This window comes from Rhinatrema bivittatum, chromosome 3, assembly GCF_901001135.1.
Source record: "Rhinatrema bivittatum chromosome 3, aRhiBiv1.1, whole genome shotgun sequence".
Lineage (NCBI taxonomy): Eukaryota > Metazoa > Chordata > Amphibia > Gymnophiona > Rhinatrematidae > Rhinatrema > Rhinatrema bivittatum.
Window position 1 is genome coordinate 2,410,126 of NC_042617.1, and position 24,357 is coordinate 2,434,482.

At 43.7% G+C, this 24,357-nt stretch overlaps 1 protein-coding gene across 8 annotated transcripts in view; it reads left to right on the plus strand.

Annotated features, from left to right (window-relative positions):
• Positions 1-462: 462 nt before the first annotated feature.
• The window catches only part of KLC4 (kinesin light chain 4), a 253,009-nt gene continuing 229,114 nt past the window's right edge, over positions 463-24,357 (plus strand). For all 8 annotated transcript variants that reach the window (XM_029592801.1, XM_029592805.1, XM_029592802.1 and 5 more), the window contains exons 1-4: positions 463-621; positions 1,664-1,928; positions 2,027-2,257; positions 18,665-18,743. In XM_029592801.1, the coding sequence (XP_029448661.1) occupies positions 524-621; positions 1,664-1,928; positions 2,027-2,257; positions 18,665-18,743 (673 nt within the window). In that variant the 5' untranslated portion in view covers positions 463-523. The remainder of the gene's footprint in view (positions 622-1,663; positions 1,929-2,026; positions 2,258-18,664; positions 18,744-24,357) is intronic.

Genomic DNA, 24,357 nt, shown 5'->3' on the forward strand with positions numbered 1-24,357 from the left:
ACCTAATAACTTTCTTTGCTTGAGTCCTGTTAGAGCAGGGCATGGAGGGTGAGTAGAACTGTGGGTATCAAGCGAGGTAGCCTGGCAGAGCTCTCCCTTCTGTACCTGTGTATGCTTCTCTCTGCTTTTCCTCCTCTTACCTCTTCACTCACTTGCAGCAGGCCTCAGCTGTCTTAAGTAGAGGCCCTAAACTGGGCAGTACAGGGACTTCCTATGGTTACAGAGCTTGGCTAGTACCCCACCCCCCCCCCCTTTATAAGCCCAGTAAGAGGTGTGTGCTCAGTCTCCGTCAGCTGTGAAGGAGGGGAAATCCCATACGTAATGACTGGTCTAGCTTGGCCTGAGGAAAGAGAATTGAGCAGGTAGGATAACCTAACCTTGTGGGATTACTGACAGACGTGACTGCAGTGTTACTGGGTGTGGCTGCTCTACAGCTCTCTGTTTTCTCCCTTATCCTCCAGAGATTGGACTGTTTGAGCTGCACTTTCCCTTGGCTTCTGTAAACACAGTGGGCTGGCGCTGAATGCACTGTGCTGCTGAGGACAAAAGCAGAGTTGATTGGCGGTGTCCTGGGCTGCTGTCTGGGTGTGGAGAGAGTGCCTCACACGGAAACTTCCACAGGTGAGTGGAGGAGGTAGCTCAGAGAGCAAGGCCTCTCTCTCGGGTCCCGGAGTGTTAATGTCTGCTGAATGTCTGCTGCAGGAAGCTAAGAGGTAAAACAAAAGCACCGAAGCCTCAATGTGTGAAAAGGACTTGAATAGTGAACATAAATGCTATTTAGTGCATACAAACCATGGTTTGTGCTTATAAAGCATGATTTAGGAGCACAAGCAATGTTTTGTTTGCATAATTCAGGGATTCTATGCCTGTCCTGTTCCTTGCTAGGATTCTCAGATCTAGCGAGGTTAAGAGCTCCTCAGGAGCTGGGGTAAGCATGCGAGCCATTCTCTGTCCCTGTGAGAGAGAGCAGAAGTGTAGAAACGTGACGGCCCATCCACACCAAGCACTCCCTCAGAGATCTCAGGCCTTGCGTTGCATCCCTCACACGCTTTCAATAAATATTTCCTCAGATTGCTCCTGAGTCTTCCTCCTTTCACTCTTAACCCATGACCTCTAGAGCCTCCTTTCTCTTGGAAGCTTGGAAGTATTTAAATGTCTCTTATAGCGCTTTGTGTGTATTTATTACCAAGGAGCACAGTTGAACTGACAATCTGAAGACATACATTTGTGCTAGCTGCTGCGTTGGATCTGTATGATGCACACCTGCACGCCTTCATTGCCCTCTGTCATCACAAGTACTGTCTCTTTTCTCTTGGCTGTCCCTATAAACACATTTCGGATCCATCCTGAAAGAGACCTTGCAAGGTTTGCTTGCTCAGAGAAGTTTGTCAGTTGATGTGCTACTTGTTAGAGAGGCACTAATGCCCACTTTCATATAATTCACACAGCTCCAGTACCAGCCACCTTTAAATAAATAAATGATTGAATGAATGAAGCTTAATGTAAACATTTTCATTGTAAGCATAGATAAAGGTCTTCAGTGTGTTAGAGAGGCTGTATAAGGGTAACTCTGATGACTTCTCTTTCATTGTCCACTGGTTCTCGATTGATTGATTGATTGGCTGGCCACCCTTATCAATCTTGGTTAATTTCTATTTTCCAGGTGGCTGTGGGAGGCTATGTCCATGATGGTATACCCAAGGGATGAGAAGCTGGAGAAGCTAAACCAGGAGGAGATAATCTCCAACACAAAGCTGGTGATCCAGGGGCTGGAAGCCCTAAAGAACGAGCACAACACCATCCTCTACAGCCTGCTGGAGACCATCAAGTGCTTGAAGAAGGAGGAGGAAGCCAGCCTGGTGCACGAGAAGTCCAGCCTGCTCCGCAAGTCTGTGGAGATGATAGAGCTTGGGCTGGGAGAGGCGCAGGTGAGGAAGTGGGGAGAGAGGTGGGTGTAAGATGGGGAAAGGGATTGCTTTCTGCCCTAGCCTGCTGGCTTAAACGTGTGCCTTCTACCCTGGCTCAGGTGATGATGGCCCTGTCTAGCCATTTGAATGCGATGGAGTCAGAAAAGCAGAAGCTGCGGGCACAAGTTCGTCGGCTTTGCCAGGAGAACCAGTGGCTGCGTGATGAGCTGGCTAACACACAGCAAAAGCTGCAGTACAGCGAGCAAACTGTGGCACAACTGGAAGAGGAGAAGAAACATCTGGAGTTCATGAACCAGCTCAAGAAATATGACGACGATATCTCACCCACAGTAAGACTCCTCTCCCTACGGTCACACTCTGCTCTCTTCCTTCTCTCTACCATGCAAGTGAGGCCTGTGATGGCAGGTTTATTTATTTATTTGCTTTTATATACCGACATTCGATCGAGATATCGCATCGGTTTACATATAACTGAGTGAATAGGGCCGGCTGTGCCTTATTTTAGATTGTAACATGGTAACTTGTCAAGGAAATAAAGAGATGAGTATGTTTTAACATTTATAAGATATTAAGGTAGAGGCAATTCAATGTAACATTTATAATATATTAATATAAATACAGACTTACATCATATGAGGTATTTTGTAAAAATTTATAACTATTTACATTGCAACGAGGAGACTTGTGTTAAGATTGGAGAGAAATATTTCTGATAGGATCAGATAAAATTGGTGGGGAAAGTAGGGTTGGATGAGGGTTAAGGAGGGGGCTTCGGGAGGTAGGGGTGTTACATCGGTGGGTGGTGTCGTAGTGGGAGGAGGGAGGAAGGGAGGTTTATTTAGGGGTGGGGTGAGGAATCTGGTGGGAGGGTTTCGTTGGTGGAGAGGAGTTGAACTGCGGGGGGTTAAGAATCAGGTGGGAAGGCTTTTCTGAATAACCATGTTTTAAGTTGTTTTCTGAAAGCTTGGGTGGAGGGTTCATTTCTGAGAGGGGGTGGGAGGGAGTTCCACAGAGTTGGGCCTGCTATTGATATGGCTCGTTTGCGGGTGGAGGTTAGATGTGCTGTTTTGGAGTTGGGGACGGTGAGGAGGCCGGTGTCTGAGGACCTGAGGTTTCTCTGTGTGCTGTATGGGCGCATCGCAGTGTTTAGCCAGTTCATTTCGTTGTTGTATATTTTTTTTATGGGTGAGGGTTTTATATTGGATCCTCTGACAGATGGGCAGCCAGTGACGTTCTTTTAGTGTGGGTGTGATGTGATTGCATTTTTTTATGTTTGTGATGGTCCTGGCAGCGGCGTTTTGCAGAACCTGAAGAGGTTTGATGTAGGTCTCGGGGAGTCCAATAATTAATGAGTTACAGTAGTCGAGTTTTGAAAAAATTATTGATTGTAGGACTGTTCGAAAATCCTGGGCGTGAAGAAGGGGTTTGAGTTTTTTTAATGTTTGCAGCTTGAAGAATCCATCTTTTATCATGTTTGAGGTTGAGTTGGCTGTTGAAGGTCACACCTAGGTTTCTTGTGGATGGTGTGAGGTTGACCCCTGGGTTCTTTGTGGTGTTGTTGCTGAGGGGTGAGGAGGGGCGATCATCAGGGATGTGAAGGATTTCGGTTTTGGATTGGTTGAGGCAGTGATAGTTGTGACAGCAGTTGGGTTAAGTTCGAGCTGAGTTTATTCCATCTGTCCAAGGTGTATTCGATGGATTTGTTTAGGGGAGTAATATTTGAATCCTACTCTGTTTCCATGCTGTTGCGCAATCCATGCTGCTCAGTTTCCTTGCTGTTGCAGTATTGCTGTTCATCTGATTTTCTATTTACCTTTTGGAATTGGGAGCCCCTCTACTTTATCCTGGCTTTTCTTGAATTCTGTTACTCATGGTGCTTTTTTTTTTTTTTTTTTTTATGCATGCTCTTTATTGAAAAATAATTTGAAAAGATACAGTATAATAAGTAACTTAAATAACAATACAAGGAAAGAGTTCGCTAAAGTAATATAACATATCCTATATCCCCCATAACATCCAGCACATACCTCGAGGATCTGAGAGCAAACAGTACAGCAGTGATGAACCAGCACTTGCACAATTTAAAGAGAAATATTTATTTACAAAATTTATAGTCTGCTCATCTGCAAATCTCAGCAGATTTCAAGCAACATTCACAGTAAGATACAAAGTTGTAATGAAGGCAGGGCATCCTTTTTAAATGAATCTTTAAAAGGCTTCCATATGCGCACAATATCAAGGTAACTGTAGCCTCATACGATTTGAAATTACAGACCTAGGAAAATGTGTATTTGGAGAATCTTACCTCACAAATCTCCTACGTTTTTTTGAAGGGGCGAATAAACATGTGGACAAAGGTGAACCGGTAGATGTGGTGTATTTGGATTTTCAGAAGGCATTCGACAGACCCCCGAATGAGAGGCTTCTAAGAAAACTTAGAAGTCATGGGATAGGAGGCGATGTCCTTTCATGGATTACAAACTGGTTAAAAGACAGGAACCAGAGAGTAGGATTAAATGGGCAATTTTCTCAGTGGAAAAGGGTAAACAGTGGAGTGCCTCAGGGATCTGTACTTGGACTGGTGCTTTTTTTTTTTTTTTTTTTTTTAATTTATAACTTTTTATTGGCCACTTATCCACAGCCTATACAAAATTCCACTAGCATAAGTAAACAGAACACGTACAGAAACAAATATGAGATGTGAAAATCAACACCATCAAGAACACGTCGCCATAATAAGTTTTTAACCCTGAATTCCCCTCCCTCCTCCCCCCCACTGAGGTGTACCACTGTTGTCCAACAAACAGTATGTAGTGATATCAATGCACAATTACAGACAGGAACAAGACAAGGGAAGGTAGGCTGAGTATCAACGCCAAAAATGAGGCCCCGTAGCTCAGGACAAAGTCACAGCTTAACGGAAGTATCTCATGTTACCAGCCTCCCATATTATTTTGCATCCATCTATCATAGAGTCCCCATGTCCTGGAAAAATTATGTACCGACTTATTCTTATAGGCAGTGATCCGCCCAAGGTTATGCATGTTTCGTACCTCCGCCTGTACCATCAACAGGGTGGGCACCTTCGTGTCTTTCCACAATTGTGCAATGAGGCAGGACTGGTGCTTTTTAATATATTTATAAATGATCTGGAAAGGGGTACAACGAGTGAGGTGATCAGATTTCGGACAATGCAAAATTATGCAGAGTACTTAAATCTCTAGCGGATTGTGATGAATTGCAGGAGGACCTTGTAAGACTGGAAGATTGGGCTTCCAAATGGCAGATGAAATTTAATGTGGACAAGTCTAAGCGATGCATATAGGGAAAAATAACCCTTGCTGTAGTTACACAATGTTAGGTTCTATCTTAGGATTTACCATCCAGGAAAGAGATCTAGGCTTCATAGTGGATAATACATTGAAATTGTGTGCCCAGTGTGCTGTGGCGATCAAAAAAGCAAACAGTGTTAAGAATTATTAGGAAGGGAATGGCAAATAAAACAGAGGATGTCGTCATGCCTCTGTGTCACTCCATGGTGAGACCGCATCTTGAATACTATGTGCAGTTCTGGTCACCGCATCTCAAAAAAGATATAGTTGCATTGGAGAAAGTGCAGATAAGGGCATGGAACAGCTGCCCTATGAAGAAAGGCTGAAGAGGTTAGGGCTGTTCAGCTTGGAGAAGAGACGGCTGAGGGGGCACATGATAGAGGTCTTTAAGATCATGAGAGGGGTAGAAGTGAATCTGTTATTTACACTTTTGGATAATAGGACTAGGGGGCACTCCATAAAGGTAGCAAGTAGCAGATTTAAAACTAATTAGAAAAGTTATTTTTTACTCAAAGCACAATTAAGCTCTGGAATTTGTTGCCAGAGGATGTGGTTAGTGCAGTTAGTGTAGCTGGGTTTAAAAAAGGTTTGGATAAGTTCTTGGAGAAGTCCATTAACTGCTATTAATCAAGTTGGCTTAGGGAATGGCCTCTGCTACTACTGGCATCAGTAGCATGGGATCTTCTTAGTGTTTGGGTACTTGCCAGGTACTTGTAGCCTGGTTTTTGGCCTCTGTTGGAAACAGGATGCTGGGCTTGGTCTTACCCAGTATGGCAATTTCTTATGTTCTTATGTTATGTTCTTATGACCTCCCCATGGGCCGAGATGTCTGAAAGTTTTTGTAGGGCCGAAAGCGCTGGGAGCGCTGGAGGCGGCACTGAGGAAAGAAGGGATCCTGGTGCTCCCATACTTAGACAGTTGGCTGTTTCGAGCGAAGTCACTGTAAGAGAACCTCCAGGTGACCAGCAGGGTCACATCCCTGCTCCAGGATCTTGGCTGTATCGTGAACATGGACAAAGCAGATTCAAGCCCTCCTAGCCCTTAGCGTATCTGGGAGTCCGGTTCGACACCAAGCAGGACAAAATCCTCCTCCTGAGGATCTGACGTCACTGGAGCTCTAGATCGCTTAAACCCTGGGCTCCGTGCACAGCCGAAAGTTGCATCCCATGGTGATTTGCAACTCAACTCACGTTATCTGAAAGAGGTAGCTATGCAGATGTCAGTGTGGTGAAAATCTATTGATTTTTGCAGGTTCTTGTATCAGAAAATTGAGAGAGACCTAGCAGCTGATCAATACAAGATGGTGGAGGACTGTGCAGATGAATCAGATGAGGCGATGGAGGAAACTCCGCCGGCTCCTGATACCGAAATCCCCACTCGGGGTGAATTTCGGACCAGTTTTCAGGGACCTACAACTGGATATAAAAAAAATACAAGAATGAGATGATGGACTTTATGGGAGAAATTAAGGAGGAGGTAAGCGAAATGGGTCGCCACCTATTTGAATACGAGACCATGACTGAAGCGCAGGCCAAGAAGCTGAACAATGTACAAATTGAGAACAAAAATATGATGCCGGAAATTACACGATTCCAACAAAAGATGGAGGACATGGAAAATAGAAACCGAAGAGTTAATTTACAGTTCTGAGGTGACCTTGAATCAATGGAATATACAGACTGCATGAGGGTGGTGTCACAGATCTGCAGAGACATTTGGTGCCGCAACACTAGCGAAGGAGAGGCCGAAGTGCACCTGGAGGTACCTATTAAAATTGAAAGAGCACATAGAGCCTTGGGGCTGAACCCAGCTAATAAACCGAGAGATATCCTTGCCTGTTTCATGAGTATACAATGAAAGAATGCATCATTAACTTAGCGAGGAAAGGCCCAGCAGTGCAATGGGAGGGAAATGAGATACAAATTTTTGCAGATATATCCCCTATTACTTTAAAGATGGAATTGAGGTCAATAACATCAATCCTTCGGGCAGAGAATGTGTGCTACCATTGGCTCCATCCCTTTGGGATCTGGTTCATGATTTAAGGGTGAATCATATTGCGCACAGTCATTGAAAGAGGCCCTGAAATTTTGAAAGCAGCTGGATTTCAGGTGCAAGATAGTTTGAGCAATCCTACCACTGCACCCTTGCCAAAAGAAGATGCACCCCAATGGCAAAGGGTAGGGAAACGGAGCAGAAGACTTCACAGAAACTCAGACACCCAGGGATTGGAAACGGACAAAACATAATATTGTGGCTATAATCATCGTCATTGCCATACCTGCAGGGCTGCGCCAGATATAACTGTGATATTTAGCAGCACCAACTTCGCTTGAACTTAGACATTGTGAGTCAACGATGGAAGTTTACCGGCCTGATAGACATTTACACTGATTATTAGCTTGGCTGGAGCTGAGCCTGACACTTTTTCCTCTTGAAGACCAAAATGGGACCTCAGCTTGAGCAAGCTCCCCAGAGAAGGGAAGAGAGAGGGGGTTTTCAGGGAAATGGGTATTTTGCTAATATGACTGAAAGATGCCAGAAGTTGACATTCATGGATGGTAGGGTGACTCAAAAACTCAGGGACAATGTAACTGGGGAGTTTGAGGGGGTCATGTATTATAATAGTTAACATCAGAATGAGGTGCTTAATACAGAAGCCTAGATAATCCATCATGGCTTCCTTTAAAATATTGACATTAAATGTCAAAGGCCTGAAATCCCCCAGGAAGCGAAAGCTGTTATATGCTGACCTCCAGAGATTAAATGCAGCCGTAGTGATGTTGCAGGAAACTTATTTAAAAAGGAGACATGAACACCTAATGCGCTCTGACCAGTTCCCGTCTCAAATGTGGTCCACGTGTTTAAAAGGGAACAAATATGCAGGGGTGGGAATACTTTTTAAAAAAAGATTTTGCATTTGATTTGGTATCCTGTTATAGAGACCCAGAAGGGAGATACATTTGGCAGGGTAATCACAGTGGCAGGGGAAAAATATTCCCTGCTAAATATATTTATATGCACCCAATTCACACCAAGGAGCTTTTTTTTTTTTTTTTTTTTTTACAATTGTGGGGGACCTACTTTGGCGACAAGTGGAGGGTTATTTACTCATAGCTTGTGATTGTGACATTACTGTGAATCCTAAGTTAGATAATTCCTCAGGTTGTTGGGTCGGTCTCAGGGAAAGAGATTTATATCACATAGCTATGTTTTGGATGCCTGGAGGTTTTGTTATCCTCGCTCAAAAAATTACACCTTTCATTCGAAACCACAACACGTACTCGAGGCTAGATCTACTATTGATTGATAGAGAGATATCAAGCCGGATACAGACGATATATATATAGAACCGATAACTTGGTCAGACCATGCTCCGGTTTGGCTTGAACTTTCATTTCCAAAATATGATATGGGCTTCCGCTTCTGGAGACTGAATGATAGCCTACTAGATGATGAATCCTTTGTAGAAAAAAGTAGAGCTGATATTTTGGAATATTTGGAAATTTAATAATATAGCAGTGTTATGGGATTGCCTGAAGGCCGTGGTGCGGGGTAAGTTCATAGCAAGGGCATTCCATGTTAAAAAGCAATCATTCCAGGAAAGGGTAGATTTATTGAAACAACTAACACGATTAGAACCGAGTCATAAAGCCAACCCTACACAAATTAATCACAATAAACTAGAGCTAGATGCAGCTAAAATAGCATTCAATATGGAACAGGTCAAACAGATATATTTTGAAGGAGGTAATAAGGCAGGCATATTACTTGCTAACAAACTGAAGGCAAAATGCACCCAAAACATAATATCTAAAATCAAAGATGAGTCAGGAACTTGTATAACAAAAAGTGATGAGATAAGGCAGCACTTCCTTCGTTTCTATTCTGAATTGTATAAAGCTAATAAGAATATTAAACTAGCTAATATAAACCAGTTTCTAGAAGGCATTGACCTCCCGGTCCTGACTAAAGCGCAGAGCATTATTCTGGACAAAGATATAATCCCACATGAGGTGGAGATAGCCATCAAACAATTAAAATTCAATAAGTCTCCAGGTCTAGACAGCTTTACAACCCGTTTTTACCAAAGCTTTCATCATGAACTAATACTGCCCTTGACCACCATGTTTAATAAACGGTGGAATGGGGGATCCCTGGAACAGAATTAGAATTTGGCAAGAATCTTAGTCATAGTTAAACTGGGAAGAGACCCATCACTTTGTGGCTCATACCACCCTATCTCCCTCCTAAATGTGGACCTGAAACAATTGGCTAAGATTTTGGCCAATCGCCTTAATAGTTTTATAGCCCAAATAATACATACTGATCAAGCCGGGTTTATCCACGGAAGAATGGCCTCAGGCAATGTGCGTAAAACTCTTGATTCAATATGGTGGGCGAAACAAAAACAAATTCCGTTTCTGTTGATGGACATAGATGCCGAAAAGGCATTTGATTTAGTGCACTGGCCCTACTTGTTTCAAGTGCTTCGTAAAATGGGCTTTGGCCCTTCCTATTTACAATGGCTTTCAAGCTCAATGACGCACCCAGAGCGAGCATTAAAGTCAACGGGGGATATTCTGATTTTTTTTTTTTTTCCCAATGGGGCAGGGGACATGACAGGGTTGCCCACTTTCCCCGTTGTTGTTCGCCCTTTTCATTGAACCTCTAGCCCAAAGGATACGTCAAAACCCCTTAATCTCGGGTATTCACGTACATCAGAATTATCAATGTTTGCAGATGATGTGCTTCTTACAATAGCAGATCCCATGACAATCCCTACCAGAGTTAGTAAAAGTTATTGGGAATTTTAGCTCCATATCTGGATTTTCCATAAATTGGGATAAGACAGATTTTAAATGTTATATTACCAGCTGATTTGAAAAAGAAGCTCAAGCAGAGCTTTTCATTTCATTGGGCCAGAGAAAAAAATCAAATCCTTGGAAGTATATATTGGAGCGAACAAGGCTATCTTTTTAAATTAAACTTTCCTCCATTGTTAGCACAAATTTTTCGTGAGCTCGAGGAATGGGACCGTTATCATATATCGTGGTTAAGGTGCATAGCAACAACAAAAATGAATATTCTCCCTAGACTCAGTTACCTTTTTTCAAACTATACCTTTGGCGACAGTTTTAAAAAGTGGCAACGTAGAATAATGAAATTTATTTGGAAAGGAAAACACCCTAGAGTAGCCCAGAAAATAATATTCCAATCGAAAGCACAAAGGGGCCTAGCTGTACCAAACCTTCTTAGTTATCACACTGCAGCTCAAATAAAAGCAATCATCGATTGGCATTGAACCAATGCCTGCAAACCTTGGGCTCTACTGGAACAAGCAATTCTTGGCCAGATGCCAATACAGGCACTGTCATGGCAACCTAGAAAGACCTGGCCGCCACCGTTATAACAGACGCTTTTAACATGGGAAAAATGGAAAGTTACGCTTATTGATTCCAAATCACTTTCGGTTAATTCCTGGCTTTTCCATCATAAAGATTTTCTAGGCGGGGAAGCTTATCTTACATTTGCCAATTGGATAAAGAAAGGTATAACCAAATTCGATCAGATTTGGGAATCGCAAGGAATCATAGATTTTAATAAAATTCAATTGAAATTTAAATTGCCTTCCTCAGAATATCTTCATTATATGAAATTGCGGCATTTCCTGCAAACGGAACTTACTAAAAAGGTCTCAGTCTTCAAACATTACTACAAGCTGGCAGATAAAACACAAAAACCGATGTCCAAACTTTATAAATTGTTTAACCAGGGCATTACTGGGAACCCCACACATGTTCAAGCATGGGAGGCAGACCTGGGAGGGGAGCAGGGGGACGACTTCTGGGACACAACCTTCCAATCCATAGGCAAAAATTTAACCTTGGCCATTTTAATTGAAAATGGATATAAATTATTATATCAATGGTATTATATGCCAGATAAACTCCACAAGCTAAACCCTAACAGCCCAGACACATGTTGGAAGGGTTGTAGTGCTCGGGTACCTTCTTCTGATAACACAATATTGGCTTCTAATATCAGATTGGTTAAGAACATAAGACATTGCCATACTGGGTCAGACCAAGGGTCCATCAAGCCCAGCATCCTGTTTCCAACAGTGGCCAATCCAGGCCATAAGAACCTGGCAAGTACCCAAATATTAAGTCTATTCCATGTCACTGTTGCTAGTAATAGCAATGGCTATTTTCCGTCAAACTTAATTAATAGCAGGTAATGGACTTCTCCTCCAAGAACTTATCCAATCCTTTTTTAAACACAGCTATACTAACTGCACTAACCACATCCTCTGGCAACAAATTCCAGAGTTTAATTGTGCGTTGAGTGAAAAAGAATTTTCTCCGATTAGTTTTAAATGTGCCACATGCTAACTTCATGGAGTGTCCCCTAGTCTTTCTATTATCCGAAAGAGTAAATAACCGATTCACATTTACCCGTTCTGGACCTCTTATGATTTTAAACACCTCTATCATATCCCCCCTCAGCAGTCTCTTCTCCAAGCTAAAAGTCCTAACCTCTTTAGTCTTTCCTCATAGGGGAGCTGTTCCATTCCCTTTATCATTTTGGTTGCCCTTCTCTGTACCTTCTCCATCGCAGTTATATCTTTTTTGAGATGCGGCGACCAGAACTGTACACAGTATTCAAGGTGCGGTCTCACCATGGAGCGATACAGAGGCATTATGACATTTTCCGTTTTATTCACCATTCCCTTTCTAATAATTCCCAACATTCTGTTTGCTTTTTTGACTGCCGCAGCACACTGAACCGACGATTTCAATGTGTTATCCACTATGACACCTAGAATTCTTTCTTGGGTTGTAGCACCTAATATGGAACCCAACATTGTGTAACTATAGCATGGGTTATTTTTCCCTATATGCATCACCTTGCACTTATCCACATTAAATTTCATCTGCCATTTGGATGCCCAATTTTCCAGTCTCACAAGGTCTTCCTGCAATTTATCACAATCTGCTTGGATTTAACTTCTCTGAACAATTTTGTGTCATCTGCAAATTTGATTACCTCACTCATATTTCTTTCCAGATCATTTATAAATATATTGAACAGTAAGGGTCCCAATACAGATCCCTGAGGCACTCCACTGTCCACTCCCTTCCACTGAGAAAATTGTCCATTTAATCCTACTCTCTGTTTCCTGTCTTTTAGCCAGTTTGCAATCCATGAAAAGACATCGCCACCTATCCCATGACTTTTTACTTTTCCTAGAAGCCTCTCATGAGGAACTTTGTCAAACGCCTTCTGAAAATCCAAGTATACTACATCTACCGGTTCACCTTTATCCACATGTTTATTAACTCCTTCAAAAAAGTGAAGCAGATTTGTGGGGTTAATCCTTCAGAGGAAAATAGCTTTAACTCCCAGATGTGTATTACTAACTGCCCCTGTTGCTCAGCTATCCACCCTCCAGCAGAAATTAGTTAAATCAGTGATAACTGCTGCCAGGTGTGAATTGGCCGGGGTTTGGCGAGACCGTGTGCCCCCTTTATTAGTAGCAGTGCAGATGCAGACAGATGAATTCGTCTAAATAAGATAACTGCATTTTAAACACAAACGGATGGAACAGTTTCAAAAAATGTGCTCACCATATTTAATCTGGAGATCAGCCCAATTGTAACATACCAATGGTGCTTCCCACTAGGACAGGTGACATTCCTCCCTCGTAATCTTGAATGAGTGTTCTGCTATCTTTCTCTCTTTTTTTTTTTTTTTTTTTCTTTTAGTTTGGATTAAAGCAAAAGAGAAGGGGTTGGGAGGGATGGGGGGGGATTTAAAATTAAAAACAAGAGACAACTTAGTAATATGCGGTTTATTAAGTAAACAAGTTATTATGAACCAGAGGATTTAATACTTCTAAGGGAGTTTGTGATACACAGATTTCATTAACGACATGTCATAAGCAAACATTGTGGTTAGATCAGTTATGTTGGATATAAACAGCATCTGTTTACAAGCAAATGGATATTTGGCTGTTTGTCAAAAAGTACCTTAATCACTATGTTCACTGTTGCTAAATATCTGTATGTGAACTAGTTGTCTTTAATAAAGTTAAAAAAAAAAAAAAAAATCATCCTCCTACCTTCAAGGATAAGGAAGCTGATGTGCCAAGTGCTTCGGTTGATGAACAAAATGTGTCCCAAGTTGTGGATCTATCTCCAGGTTCTCAGTCTGATGGCATCAACCCTGGAGGTAGTACTGTGGGCAAGGGCACACTTGTGTCCACTCCAACGCTCCCAGCTGTCACATTGGAACCCACTGTCTCAAGGCAACTTGACTCGCCTCCACCTACCGATGGAAATATGTTCTAGACTCCAGTGGTGGCTATAAGAAGTTCACCTAAACAAGGATGTAAGCCTGTCCCCATCAAACTGGCTGGTCTTCATGACAGACGCGAGCCTCCAAGGGTGGGGAGCTCACTGTCAGGAATTGACAACCCAGGGGCGCTGGAACATAAATTGCCTGGAAGCCTGAGCTGTCAGATTAGTGTGTCCACAATTCAGCCACAGACTCCAAGGCCAGGCGGTCCGCGTAATGTTGGACAACACATCAAGGTGTAGCCTACATCAACTACCAGGGAGGAACCAAAAGCCAGCAAGTGTCTTTGGAAATAGATCCCCTTATGGAATGGGCGGAGTTAAATCTACAGAGGATCTCTGCCTCCCACTACGTGGGAAAAGACAACGTCAGAGCAGACTTTCTCAGTAAGGAGAGTCCAGACCCAGGAGAATGGGCACAGTCGACCAGAGCCTTCCAGCTCCTAGTAGATCACTGGGACCTCCTGTACATCGACCTAGCCGCATTTCACAATGCGAAGGTCGCCCGAGTCTTCAGTCGCAAAGAGATCATCAATCCCAGGGATCGACACCCTTGTCCAGACGTGGCCAGAGGAAGACTTACTGTACGCCTTCCCTCCGTGGCCCCTGCTGGATAAGATTATTTGCAAGATCGAACACCACAGAGGATTAGTTCTCCTAGTGGCTCCGGATTGGCCCAGATGCCCGTGATACGCAGACATGCGGAGGCTTCTAGTGGAGAGTCCCCTATGCCTCCCTCCAACAAGGTCCGAGCCTTCACAAAGACCCAGCTCGGTTTTGTCTTATAGTCTGGCCCTTGAGAGTGCTCATCTGATGAAGCGTGGGTATTCGGCAGCAGTAATTGCCACCTTACTCTGCGCGCAGAAGTTCTCGACATCCTTGGTGTACGTGCGGTTCTGGAGAATATTTGAAACCTGGTGCTCCCTTTGACGACCAAAGTCCCCATAGTTCTGGAAATTTTACAGGACGGCCTGAATAAAGGGTTGTCCCTCAACTCCTTGAAGGTCCAGATAGCGAATCTCGCCTGTTTCAGAGGTGAAGTGAACGGAGCCCGCCTGTCAGCACATCCAGACTTGGCCCATTCCTAAAATGGGTTAAACACCTCCGACCATCCTTACCGTGGCTGGTCCCCCTATGGAATCTCAATCTAGTGTTGGACTTTTTAGCAGGGCTTTCCTTTTGGCCGCTGCGCAGCCTGTCCCTACATCTGTTAATGCTGAAGACTGCATCTCTGAACTACAGGCGTTGTGTCGTGAGCCATTCCTCCAGTTGACTCCAGGAACATTACAGCTTCGCACTGTTCCTTCCTTCATGTCAAAGGTAGTCTTGGAGTTTCACGTGAATCAATCCATTTCCTTACCGTCCCTAGATAGACACAAGGTCATGGAAGACTACTGCCTCTTACACCACTTGAACATCAGTTGGCTTTTAGTACAGTATCTGGAAATCTCGGAACCAGCGCACAAGACACTGCTTGTTTGTTCTTCACGGGGGAAGGCAACAAGGTGAAGCAGCTTCGTCAGCTACCATAGCTCACTGGATTAAGGAAGTGAACATGGGAGCTTATGCAGAGGCAGGGAAGCCTTTACCCTTTCAGGTTAAAGCTCATTCCACTAGGGCCCGGGCAGTATCCTGGATGGAACCTAAGCTACTGTCTCCCATTGACATCTGCTGAGCAGCAATGTGGTATTCCTTGCACATCTATTGCCTGGACATCCAGGCCGAAAAGGACGCAGCCTTTGTGAGGTCTGTGCTAACTGGACCATGGGCAGCCTCACACCTCATTTGGGAGCAGATTTGTACATCCCATTGGTCTTGAGTCCATCCGGCTACACGGTAAGAAATGGAAAAATTACTTACCTGATAATTTTGTTTTCCTTAGTGTAGACAGACAGACTCAGCATCCCGCCCACTGCTGCCCATGAACGGTGCCAAGGAATCACCCATGAGCTGAATTTAGATTCCATGAGGTTACGGGTAAAACGTCGCCCTATCCCTAGTTCAGGGCATCTATAGTATTGCTGGGATCCAGTGCTTATGTTTTACAGTTAAGATCATCTGTTTTTAATCAAGTTTTTCAATAGTATGTCCACAATAGCTTTAGAAGAGAATACTGAATGGCTGAAGTCACTACAGAGGTGTATATCTAGGGTGACATCCGCTTTGAAACCTGACTCCGTCTCCATCTGCTAGCAGAGGAGCACACTATACCCATTGGTCCTGAATCCATCTGTCTATACTAAGGAAAATGAAATTATCAGGTAAGTAATTTCTCCATTTTGTTATGCATTTATTTAAAATTGATTTAAGGCCTGCGTACATCCTATATAGTTAAAAAAAAATAAATCAATGACAAGATGATAATACATGATCAGATTCTGCATAGATATTTACATCTGAAGAATTAGATTTCTTAGGTTTCCCCAAAGACGTTCTAAACAAACTTGCCTTTAAAACTCTTTTAAAGCATTTATTTAGGATATTAAATGTAATTGCTCAGGAAGAGAATTCCACATTTCAGGTACCGCTATGGAGAATACTTTCTTTCTGGTTATTCCTAGCTTTGCCACTTGTCTAAAGTGATCTCGACCCACTTTTGGTAAAAGAGACAGTCCATCCCCCTATCTCCTCGTTCCAAAGATGGGTCGGTTAAATTTCATTGTGAGGTTCGGGATGATCCTGAACCTGAACCAGCCCCTCTCTTGATATATCGACTATGAAAGGACCAAGTTCTTCCAAAGGCCCGAGACCTCTGAAATGTTGAGTTTCTGTAGGGGCGGAAACATTGAGAGCACCTGGACCAGCCCCTCATAGGCGAGGAGTGCAGCACTGGAGGTTCGCCCCATTTAATATCCAGATTTTCCAATTCGTTTTCGAATAGGAGTGATCCTTTAAATGGCATCTTTGTAAGGTTGGCCTGGGAGGTTGCGTCAGCTGATCAATTCCACAGCCATAGCTGTCTTCTGGCTGCTACCACGGAGGCCACTCCTCTGGCTGACGTATGGACTAAATCCAAGTCTGCGTCTGCTAAAAAGGTGGCGGTGGGTTCCATAGCCGCTCTTGGGTTCATCCCCCAAGTCATCCTCCTTCTGAGAGAGAAGTAGGCACGAACGTTCTACCAGGGCACAACTAGTACAATCTGTAAGGTCATTGCTACTGCGTCAAAGGCTTATTTAAGAATAGACTTGAACCATCTATCGAGCGCATCCTTTAAGGCCGCTCCTCCCCCCCACTGGGATAATTGTTCACTTAGAGACAGTGCAGTCCAGTTCATTCGCTACAGAGAAACGCAAACGTTCTCTCACTGCTGGATCCAGTGGGTATAGAGCTTCTAATACCCGGCCCCTTTTAAAACTTGCTTCTGGGGCATCTCATGCCAGGTAAATTAACTCCTAGATGGCTTCCAGTACTGGGAAGTAGCAAGAGGCTTTGTGCAAGGAAATCAGAATGGGATTCTTCTTTGGTTCCATCATAGATTCTGCTACAGGAACTCCCAGTGTTTTCAGGGTTTGCAAAACCAAGGCTGGCAATTCATCTCAATAAAAGAACCGTAACATGGCTTGATATGGTTCTAATCCTGGAGGAATCTCCCCTTCTTCCAAGGGATCTTGCTCTTCATCTGTGCCATCAGGGTCCCCAATAGGGATACCCTTGGTCAGGTGGGGCATGCCTCAAGGTCTCCCAACAGGAATGAGAGAGGGAGAGGAGGCTGGCTGAGGTTCTATCCGGACAGGGGCAAGCGAGGAAGTAGACTGCACCTGTACAGAGGCCTGTAGTCCCTGGAAAAATTCCACCTAAGTAAAGGTCACTGGGTCCATGCCTAGCCCAGGGGGAACTGAGGTAGGCCCAGCCAAGTTTCCCCCTCTGCTTCCTGCACCCGCTGCCTTTCAGCTGCTTCAGCAGCAAAGTCCACGCCAGGAAGTGGCTACTGGACCAAGGCACACCTCCGAGGGATCTCTGAAATCACCTCAGGAATTCTCAACTGGGGAAGGAACCTTTAGATATCACCACAGGAGAGCGGGGCTCATCTTTTCTCCAATTTAAAAGTAGAATTTCTTCTTCCAAAAGATACAGTGATCCCCCATAGGGAAAGCATGACTACATCTGCTGGAGACGGAGAAAAACTGAAGGGCTGAGGTCACTGCAGGGGTGTATTTAGGGTGACTTCAGCTTTGAAACCTGACTCAGTCTCCATTTGCTGGCAGGGGAACACATAGTCCCATTGGTCCTGAGTCCATCTGTGTACACTACGGAAAACAAAATTATCAGGTAAGTAATTTCTCCATTAAGCTTTTGCTATGGTTTGATTGTATTGTATGAAACTTTTGTATATGATTTTTTAAGGCTATAGATTGTCCTTTGATTTCTGTTGGAGAGGCATTGTAAATGAAACTAAGGTTTTATTGTATATAGGCTCCTCCCTGGAAGTATTACTTTCCTACCATGGTCATCACATCAAATGTTCCACTGCTTAATTTAATCCAGAATCAAATGTAATTTCCCCTGCCAACGACTATTCCTCCTGTTACATATCTTTTTTTTTTTTTTCACTTGACAGATAATATTCGCTAGTACAGTAGATGCTTTAATTCAAATGTTGTTTCTCATAATTTGTTTTTGCAAATTAATATTTCCAAGTTAATATCCCTGTTCCTCATAATTTGTTGTTTCTCATAATTTGTTTTGTAAATTAATATTTCCAAGTTTCATATCCTTGTTCTCTGTAAGACACATATGTTATGTAAACTGAAGTGATTAGTAACATTGTTACTAGAACCTCATTATATAAAAAATGTTAAATAAATAAAATAAGTACATGGGAGCACATCTTTACAAGGGAAAGACAGCTCTTGACTTATAAAATTTAGATAAGTGGAAAAATTGCAGGAAGGGATTCAGGGTGCTTGTAAATACAGAACATTTATTCCCTCATCATACACCAAATGGATGGTTGTAACGTAGCTTGTAAAATGTTCTCTTTTGGATGGTTCCTCTAATCTTTTCATTCACTGATCTATATATTTTTTTTATTTGTAAACTTCAGGAGGAGAAAGAAGGGGATTCAAGTAAAGAGACATTGGATGATCTGTTCCCTAATGAAGAGGAGGAACAAAGCCAAGGAAGTAAAGACACTTTTACTAACAACTGTTTTTACCCAACAGTCTTTTCCCCTCACACATACACACACGCTTCTTGTTAATCCGTCTCCTTGTAAAGACTTCCTGTGTCTCTTCTCTCACACATGCACTTTTCTCAATGATCCGTCTTCTTGTAAAGACTTCCTGTGTCTCTTCTCTCACACATGCACTTTTCTCAATGATCCGTCTTCTTGTAAAGACTTCCTGTGTCTCTTCTCTCACACATGCACTTTTCTCAATGATCCGTCTTCTTGTAAAGACTTCCTGTGTCTCTTCTCTCACACATGCACTTTTCTCAATGATCCGTCGTCTTGTAAAGACTTCCTGTGTCTCTTCTCTCACACATGCACTTTTCTCAATGATCCGTCTTCTTGTAAAGACTTCCTGTGTCTCTTCTCTCACACATGCACTTTTCTCAATGATCCGTCTTCTTGTAAAGACTTCCTGTGTCTCTTCTCTCACACATGCACTTTTCTCAATGATCCGTCTTCTTGTAAAGACTTCCTGTGTCTCTTCTCTCACACATGCACTTTTCTCAATGATCCGTCTTCTTGTAAAGACTTCCTGTGTCTCTTCTCTCACACATGCACTTTTCTCAATGATCCGTCTTCTTGTAAAGACTTCCTGTGTCTCTTCTCTCACACATGCACTTTTCTCAATGATCCGTCTTCTTGTAAAGACTTCCTGTGTCTCTTCTCTCACACATGCACTTTTCTCAATGATCCGTCTTCTTGTAAAGACTTCCTGTGTCTCTTCTCTCACACATGCACTTTTCTCAATGATCCGTCTTCTTGTAAAGACTTCCTGTGTCTCTTCTCTCACACATGCACTTTTCTCTGATCCATCTTCTTGTAAAGTTGCTACCTGTTCTTTCTTTCTCACATACACCGAATATGTACATTTCTCACTGATCTCTCTCTCTCTCACACACATGTATGAAGTAGGCACTCTTCTCAATGATCATTCTTCTCACAAACACACACACACGGAGTATGTACATTTCTCACTGATCTCTCTCTCGCGTGCTCTCTCTCTCACACACATGTATGAAGTAGGCACTCTTCTCAATGATCATTCTTCTCACACACACACACGGAGTATGTACATTTCTCACTGATCTCTCTCTCGTGTGCTCTCTCTCTCACACACATGTATGAAGTAGGCACTCTTCTCAATGATCATTCTTCTCACAATCACACACACACGGAGTATGTACATTTCTCACTGATCTCTCTCTCGTGTGCTCTCTCTCTCACACACATGTATGAAGTAGGCACTCTTCTCAATGATCATTCTTCTCACAAACACACACACACGGAGTATGTACATTTCTCATTGATCTCTCTCTCGTGTGCTCTCTCTCTCTCACACACATGTATGAAGTAGGCACTCTTCTCAATGATCATTCTTCTCACAATCACACACACCGAATATGTACATTTCTCACTGATCTCTCTCTCGCGTGCTCTCTCTCTCACACACATGTATGAAGTAGGCACTCTTCTCAATGATCATTCTTCTCACAATCACACACACACCGAATATGTACATTTCTCACTGATCTCTCTCTCGTGTGCTCTCTCTCTCTCACACACATGTATGAAGTAGGCACTCTTCTCAATGATCATTCTTCTCACAATCACACACACACGGAGTATGTACATTTCTCACTGATCTCTCTCTCGCGTGCTCTCTCTCTCACACACATGTATGAAGTAGGCACTCTTCTCAATGATCATTCTTCTCACAAACACACACACACGGAGTATGTACATTTCTCACTGATCTCTCTCTCGCGTGCTCTCTCTCTCACACACATGTATGAAGCAGGCACTCTTCTCAATGATCATTCTTCTCACACACACACACGGAGTATGTACATTTCTCACTGATCTCTCTCTCGCGTGCTCTCTCTCTCACACACATGTATGAAGTAAGCACTCTTGTCAATGATCATTCTTCTCACAATCACACACACACGGAGTATGTACATTTCTCACTGATCTCTCTCTCGCGTGCTCTCTCTCTCACACACATGTATGAAGTAGGCACTCTTCTCAATGATCATTCTTCTCACAATCACACACACACGGAGTATGTACATTTCTCACTGATCTCTCTCTCTGTGCTCTCTCTCTCACACACATGTATGAAGTAGGCACTCTTCTCAATGATCATTCTTCTCACAAACACACACACACGGAGTATGTACATTTCTCACTGATCTCTCTCTCTGTGCTCTCTCTCTCTCACACACATGTATGAAGTAGGCACTCTTCTCAATGATCATTCTTCTCACAATCACACACACACGGAGTATGTACATTTCTCATTGATCTCTCTCTCGTGTGCTCTCTCTCACACACATGTATGAAGTAGGCACTCTTCTCAATGATCATTCTTCTCACAATCACACACACATGGAGTATGTACATTTCTCATTGATCTCTCTCTCGTGTGCTCTCTCTCTCACACACATGTATGAAGTAGGCACTCTTCTCAATGATCATTCTTCTCACAATCACACACACAAGGAGTATGTACATTTCTCACTGACCTCTCTCTGTGCTCGCTCTCTCTCACACATGTATGAAGCAGGCACTCTTCTCAATGATCATTCTTCTCACAATCACACACACATGGAGTATGTACATTTCTCACTGATCTCTCTCTGTGCTCTCTCTCTCACACACATGTAGGAAGCAGGCACTCTTCTCAATGATCATTCTTCTCACAATCACACACACACGGAGTATGTACATTTCTCATTGATCTCTCTCTCGTGTGCTCTCTCTCTCTCACACACATGTATGAAGTAGGCACTCTTCTCAATGATCATTCTTCTCACAAACACACACACACGGAGTATGTACATTTCTCACTGATCTCTCTCTCGTGTGCTCTCTCTCTCACACACATGTATGAAGTAGGCACTCTTCTCAATGATCATTCTTCTCACAATCACACACACAGAGTATGTACATTTCTCATTGATCTCTCTCTCGTGTGCTCTCTCTCTCTCACACCCATGTATGAAGTAGGCACTCTTCTCAATGATCATTCTTCTCACAAACACACACACATTTCTCATTGATCTTTCTCCTTGTAAAGGCTCTTATCTGTCTCATACACATGCATGTAAAGTAGGCACACGTTTCAGTGTTAATTTATTAACAAGCCTTAATGGTGGAGGCGGTCTTGGATGTTGTTGCTGTTACAGAGACATGGTTCATGGAATCTCATGATTGGGATACGGCCATACCGGGTTATAACTTAAGGAAGGAAAGAGTGGACAGAGAAGGGGGAGGAGTAGCTCTTTATGTCAAAAACAATATCCCCCATGCAGGTTACCCCCATGTTTCTGTCTGCGAAGCAATGTGACAAGGCGATAGCTAAATCCAGAAGAATGCTGGGCTATATAGAGAGAGGAATATCGAGTAAGAAAAGGGAAGTGATTATCCCCTTGTACAGGACCTTGGTGAGGCCTCACCTGGAGTACTGTGTTCAGTTCTGGAGACTGTATCTCTGAAGGGACAGAGACAGGATGGAGGCGGTCCAGAGAAGAGCGAACAAAAAGGTGGAGGGTCTTCATCGAATGACTTATGAGGAGAGATTGAAGAATCTAAATATGTAAACCCTGGAGGAAAGGAGGAGCAGAGGTGATATGATACAGACTTTCAGATACTTGAAAGGTTTTAATGAGCCATGGTTAACAACAAACCTTTTCCATAGGAAACAATTTAGTAGAACCAGGGGTCACGATTTGAAACTCCAAGGAGGAAGACTTAGAACCAATGTCAGGAAGTATTTCTTCACGGAGAGGGTGGTGGATGCCTGGAATGCCCTTCCGGAGGAAGTGGTGAAGACTAAAACTGTCAAGGACTTCAAAGGAGCGTGGGATAAACACTGTGGATCCCTAAATAAATTTAAAAAAAAAAAGCTTGGGGGTAACCAGCACAGAACGGCAGTTACTACCCTTAACAGAAACATGGGGGTAACCTGCACGGAGAGGCAGTTACTACCCTTAACAGAAACATGGGGGTAACCTGCATGGAGCAGCAGTTACTGCCCTTAACAGAAACATGGGGGTAACCTGCACGGAGCGGCAGTTACTGCCCTTAACAGAAACATGGGGGTAACCTGCACAGAGTAGCAGTTACTACCCTTAACAGAAACATGGGGGTAACCTGTATGGAGCAGCAGTTACTACCCTTACCAGAAACATGGGGGGGTAACCTGCACGGAGCGGCAGTTACTGCCCTTAACAGAAACATGGGGGTAACCTGCACAGAGCAGCAGTTACTGCCCTTAACAGAAACATGGGGGTAACCTACAGGGAGCGGCAGTTACTACCCTTACCAGAAACATGGGGGGGTAACCTGCACGGAGCGGCAGTTACTACCCTTAACAGAAACATGGGGTAAGCTGCACAGAGCAGCAGTTACTGCCCTTAACAGAAACATGGGGATAAACTGCACAGAGCGGCAGTTACTACCCTTAACAGAAACATGGGGTAACCTGCACAGAGCGGCAGTTACTACCCTTAACAGAAACATGGGGATAACCTGCACAGAGCAGCAGTTACTACCCTTAACAGAAACATGGGGGTAACCTGCACAGAGCAGCAGTTACTGCCCTTAACAGAAACATGGGGGTAACCTGCACAGAGCAGCAGTTACTGCCCTTAACAGAAACATGGGGGTAACCTGCACAGAGCGGCAGTTACTACCCTTAACAGAAACATGGGGATAACCTGCACAGAGCAGCAGTTACTACCCTTAACAGAAACATGGGGGTAACCTGCAGGGAGCGGCAGTTACTGTCCTTAACAGAAACATGGGGGTAACCTGCACGGAGCGGCAGTTACTGTCCTTAACAGAAACATGGGGGTAACCTGCACGGAGCGGCAGTTACTGCCCTTAACAGAAACATGGGGGTAACCTGCACGGAGCGGCAGTTACTACCCTTAACAGAAACATGGGGGTAACCTGCACGGAGCGGCAGTTACTACCCTTAACAGAAACATGGAGGTAACCTGCACGGAGCGGCAGTTACTGCCCTTAACAGAAACATGGGGGTAACCTGCATGGAGCGGCAGTTACTGCCCTTAACAGAAACATGGGGGTAACCTGCAGGGAGCGGCAGTTACTATCCTTAACAGAAACATGGGGGTAACCTGCACGGAGCGGCAGTTACTGTCCTTAACAGAAACATGGGGGTAACCTGCACGGAGCGGCAGTTACTGCCCTTAACAGAAACATGGAGGGTAACCTGCACGGAGCGGCAGTTACTGCCCTTAACAGAAACATGGGGGTAACCTGCAAGGAGCGGCAGTTACTACCCTTAACAGAAACATGGGAGTAACCTGCATGGAGCGGCAGTTACTACCCTTAACAGAAACATGGGAGTAACCTGCATGGAGCGGCAGTTACTACCCTTAACAGAAACATGGGGGTAACCTGCACGGAGCGGCAGTTACTACCCTTAACAGAAACATGGGGGTAACCTGCATGGAGCAGCAGTTACTGCCCTTAACAGAAACATGGGGTAACCTGCATGGAGCGGCAGTTACTACCCTTAACAGAAACATGGAGGTAAC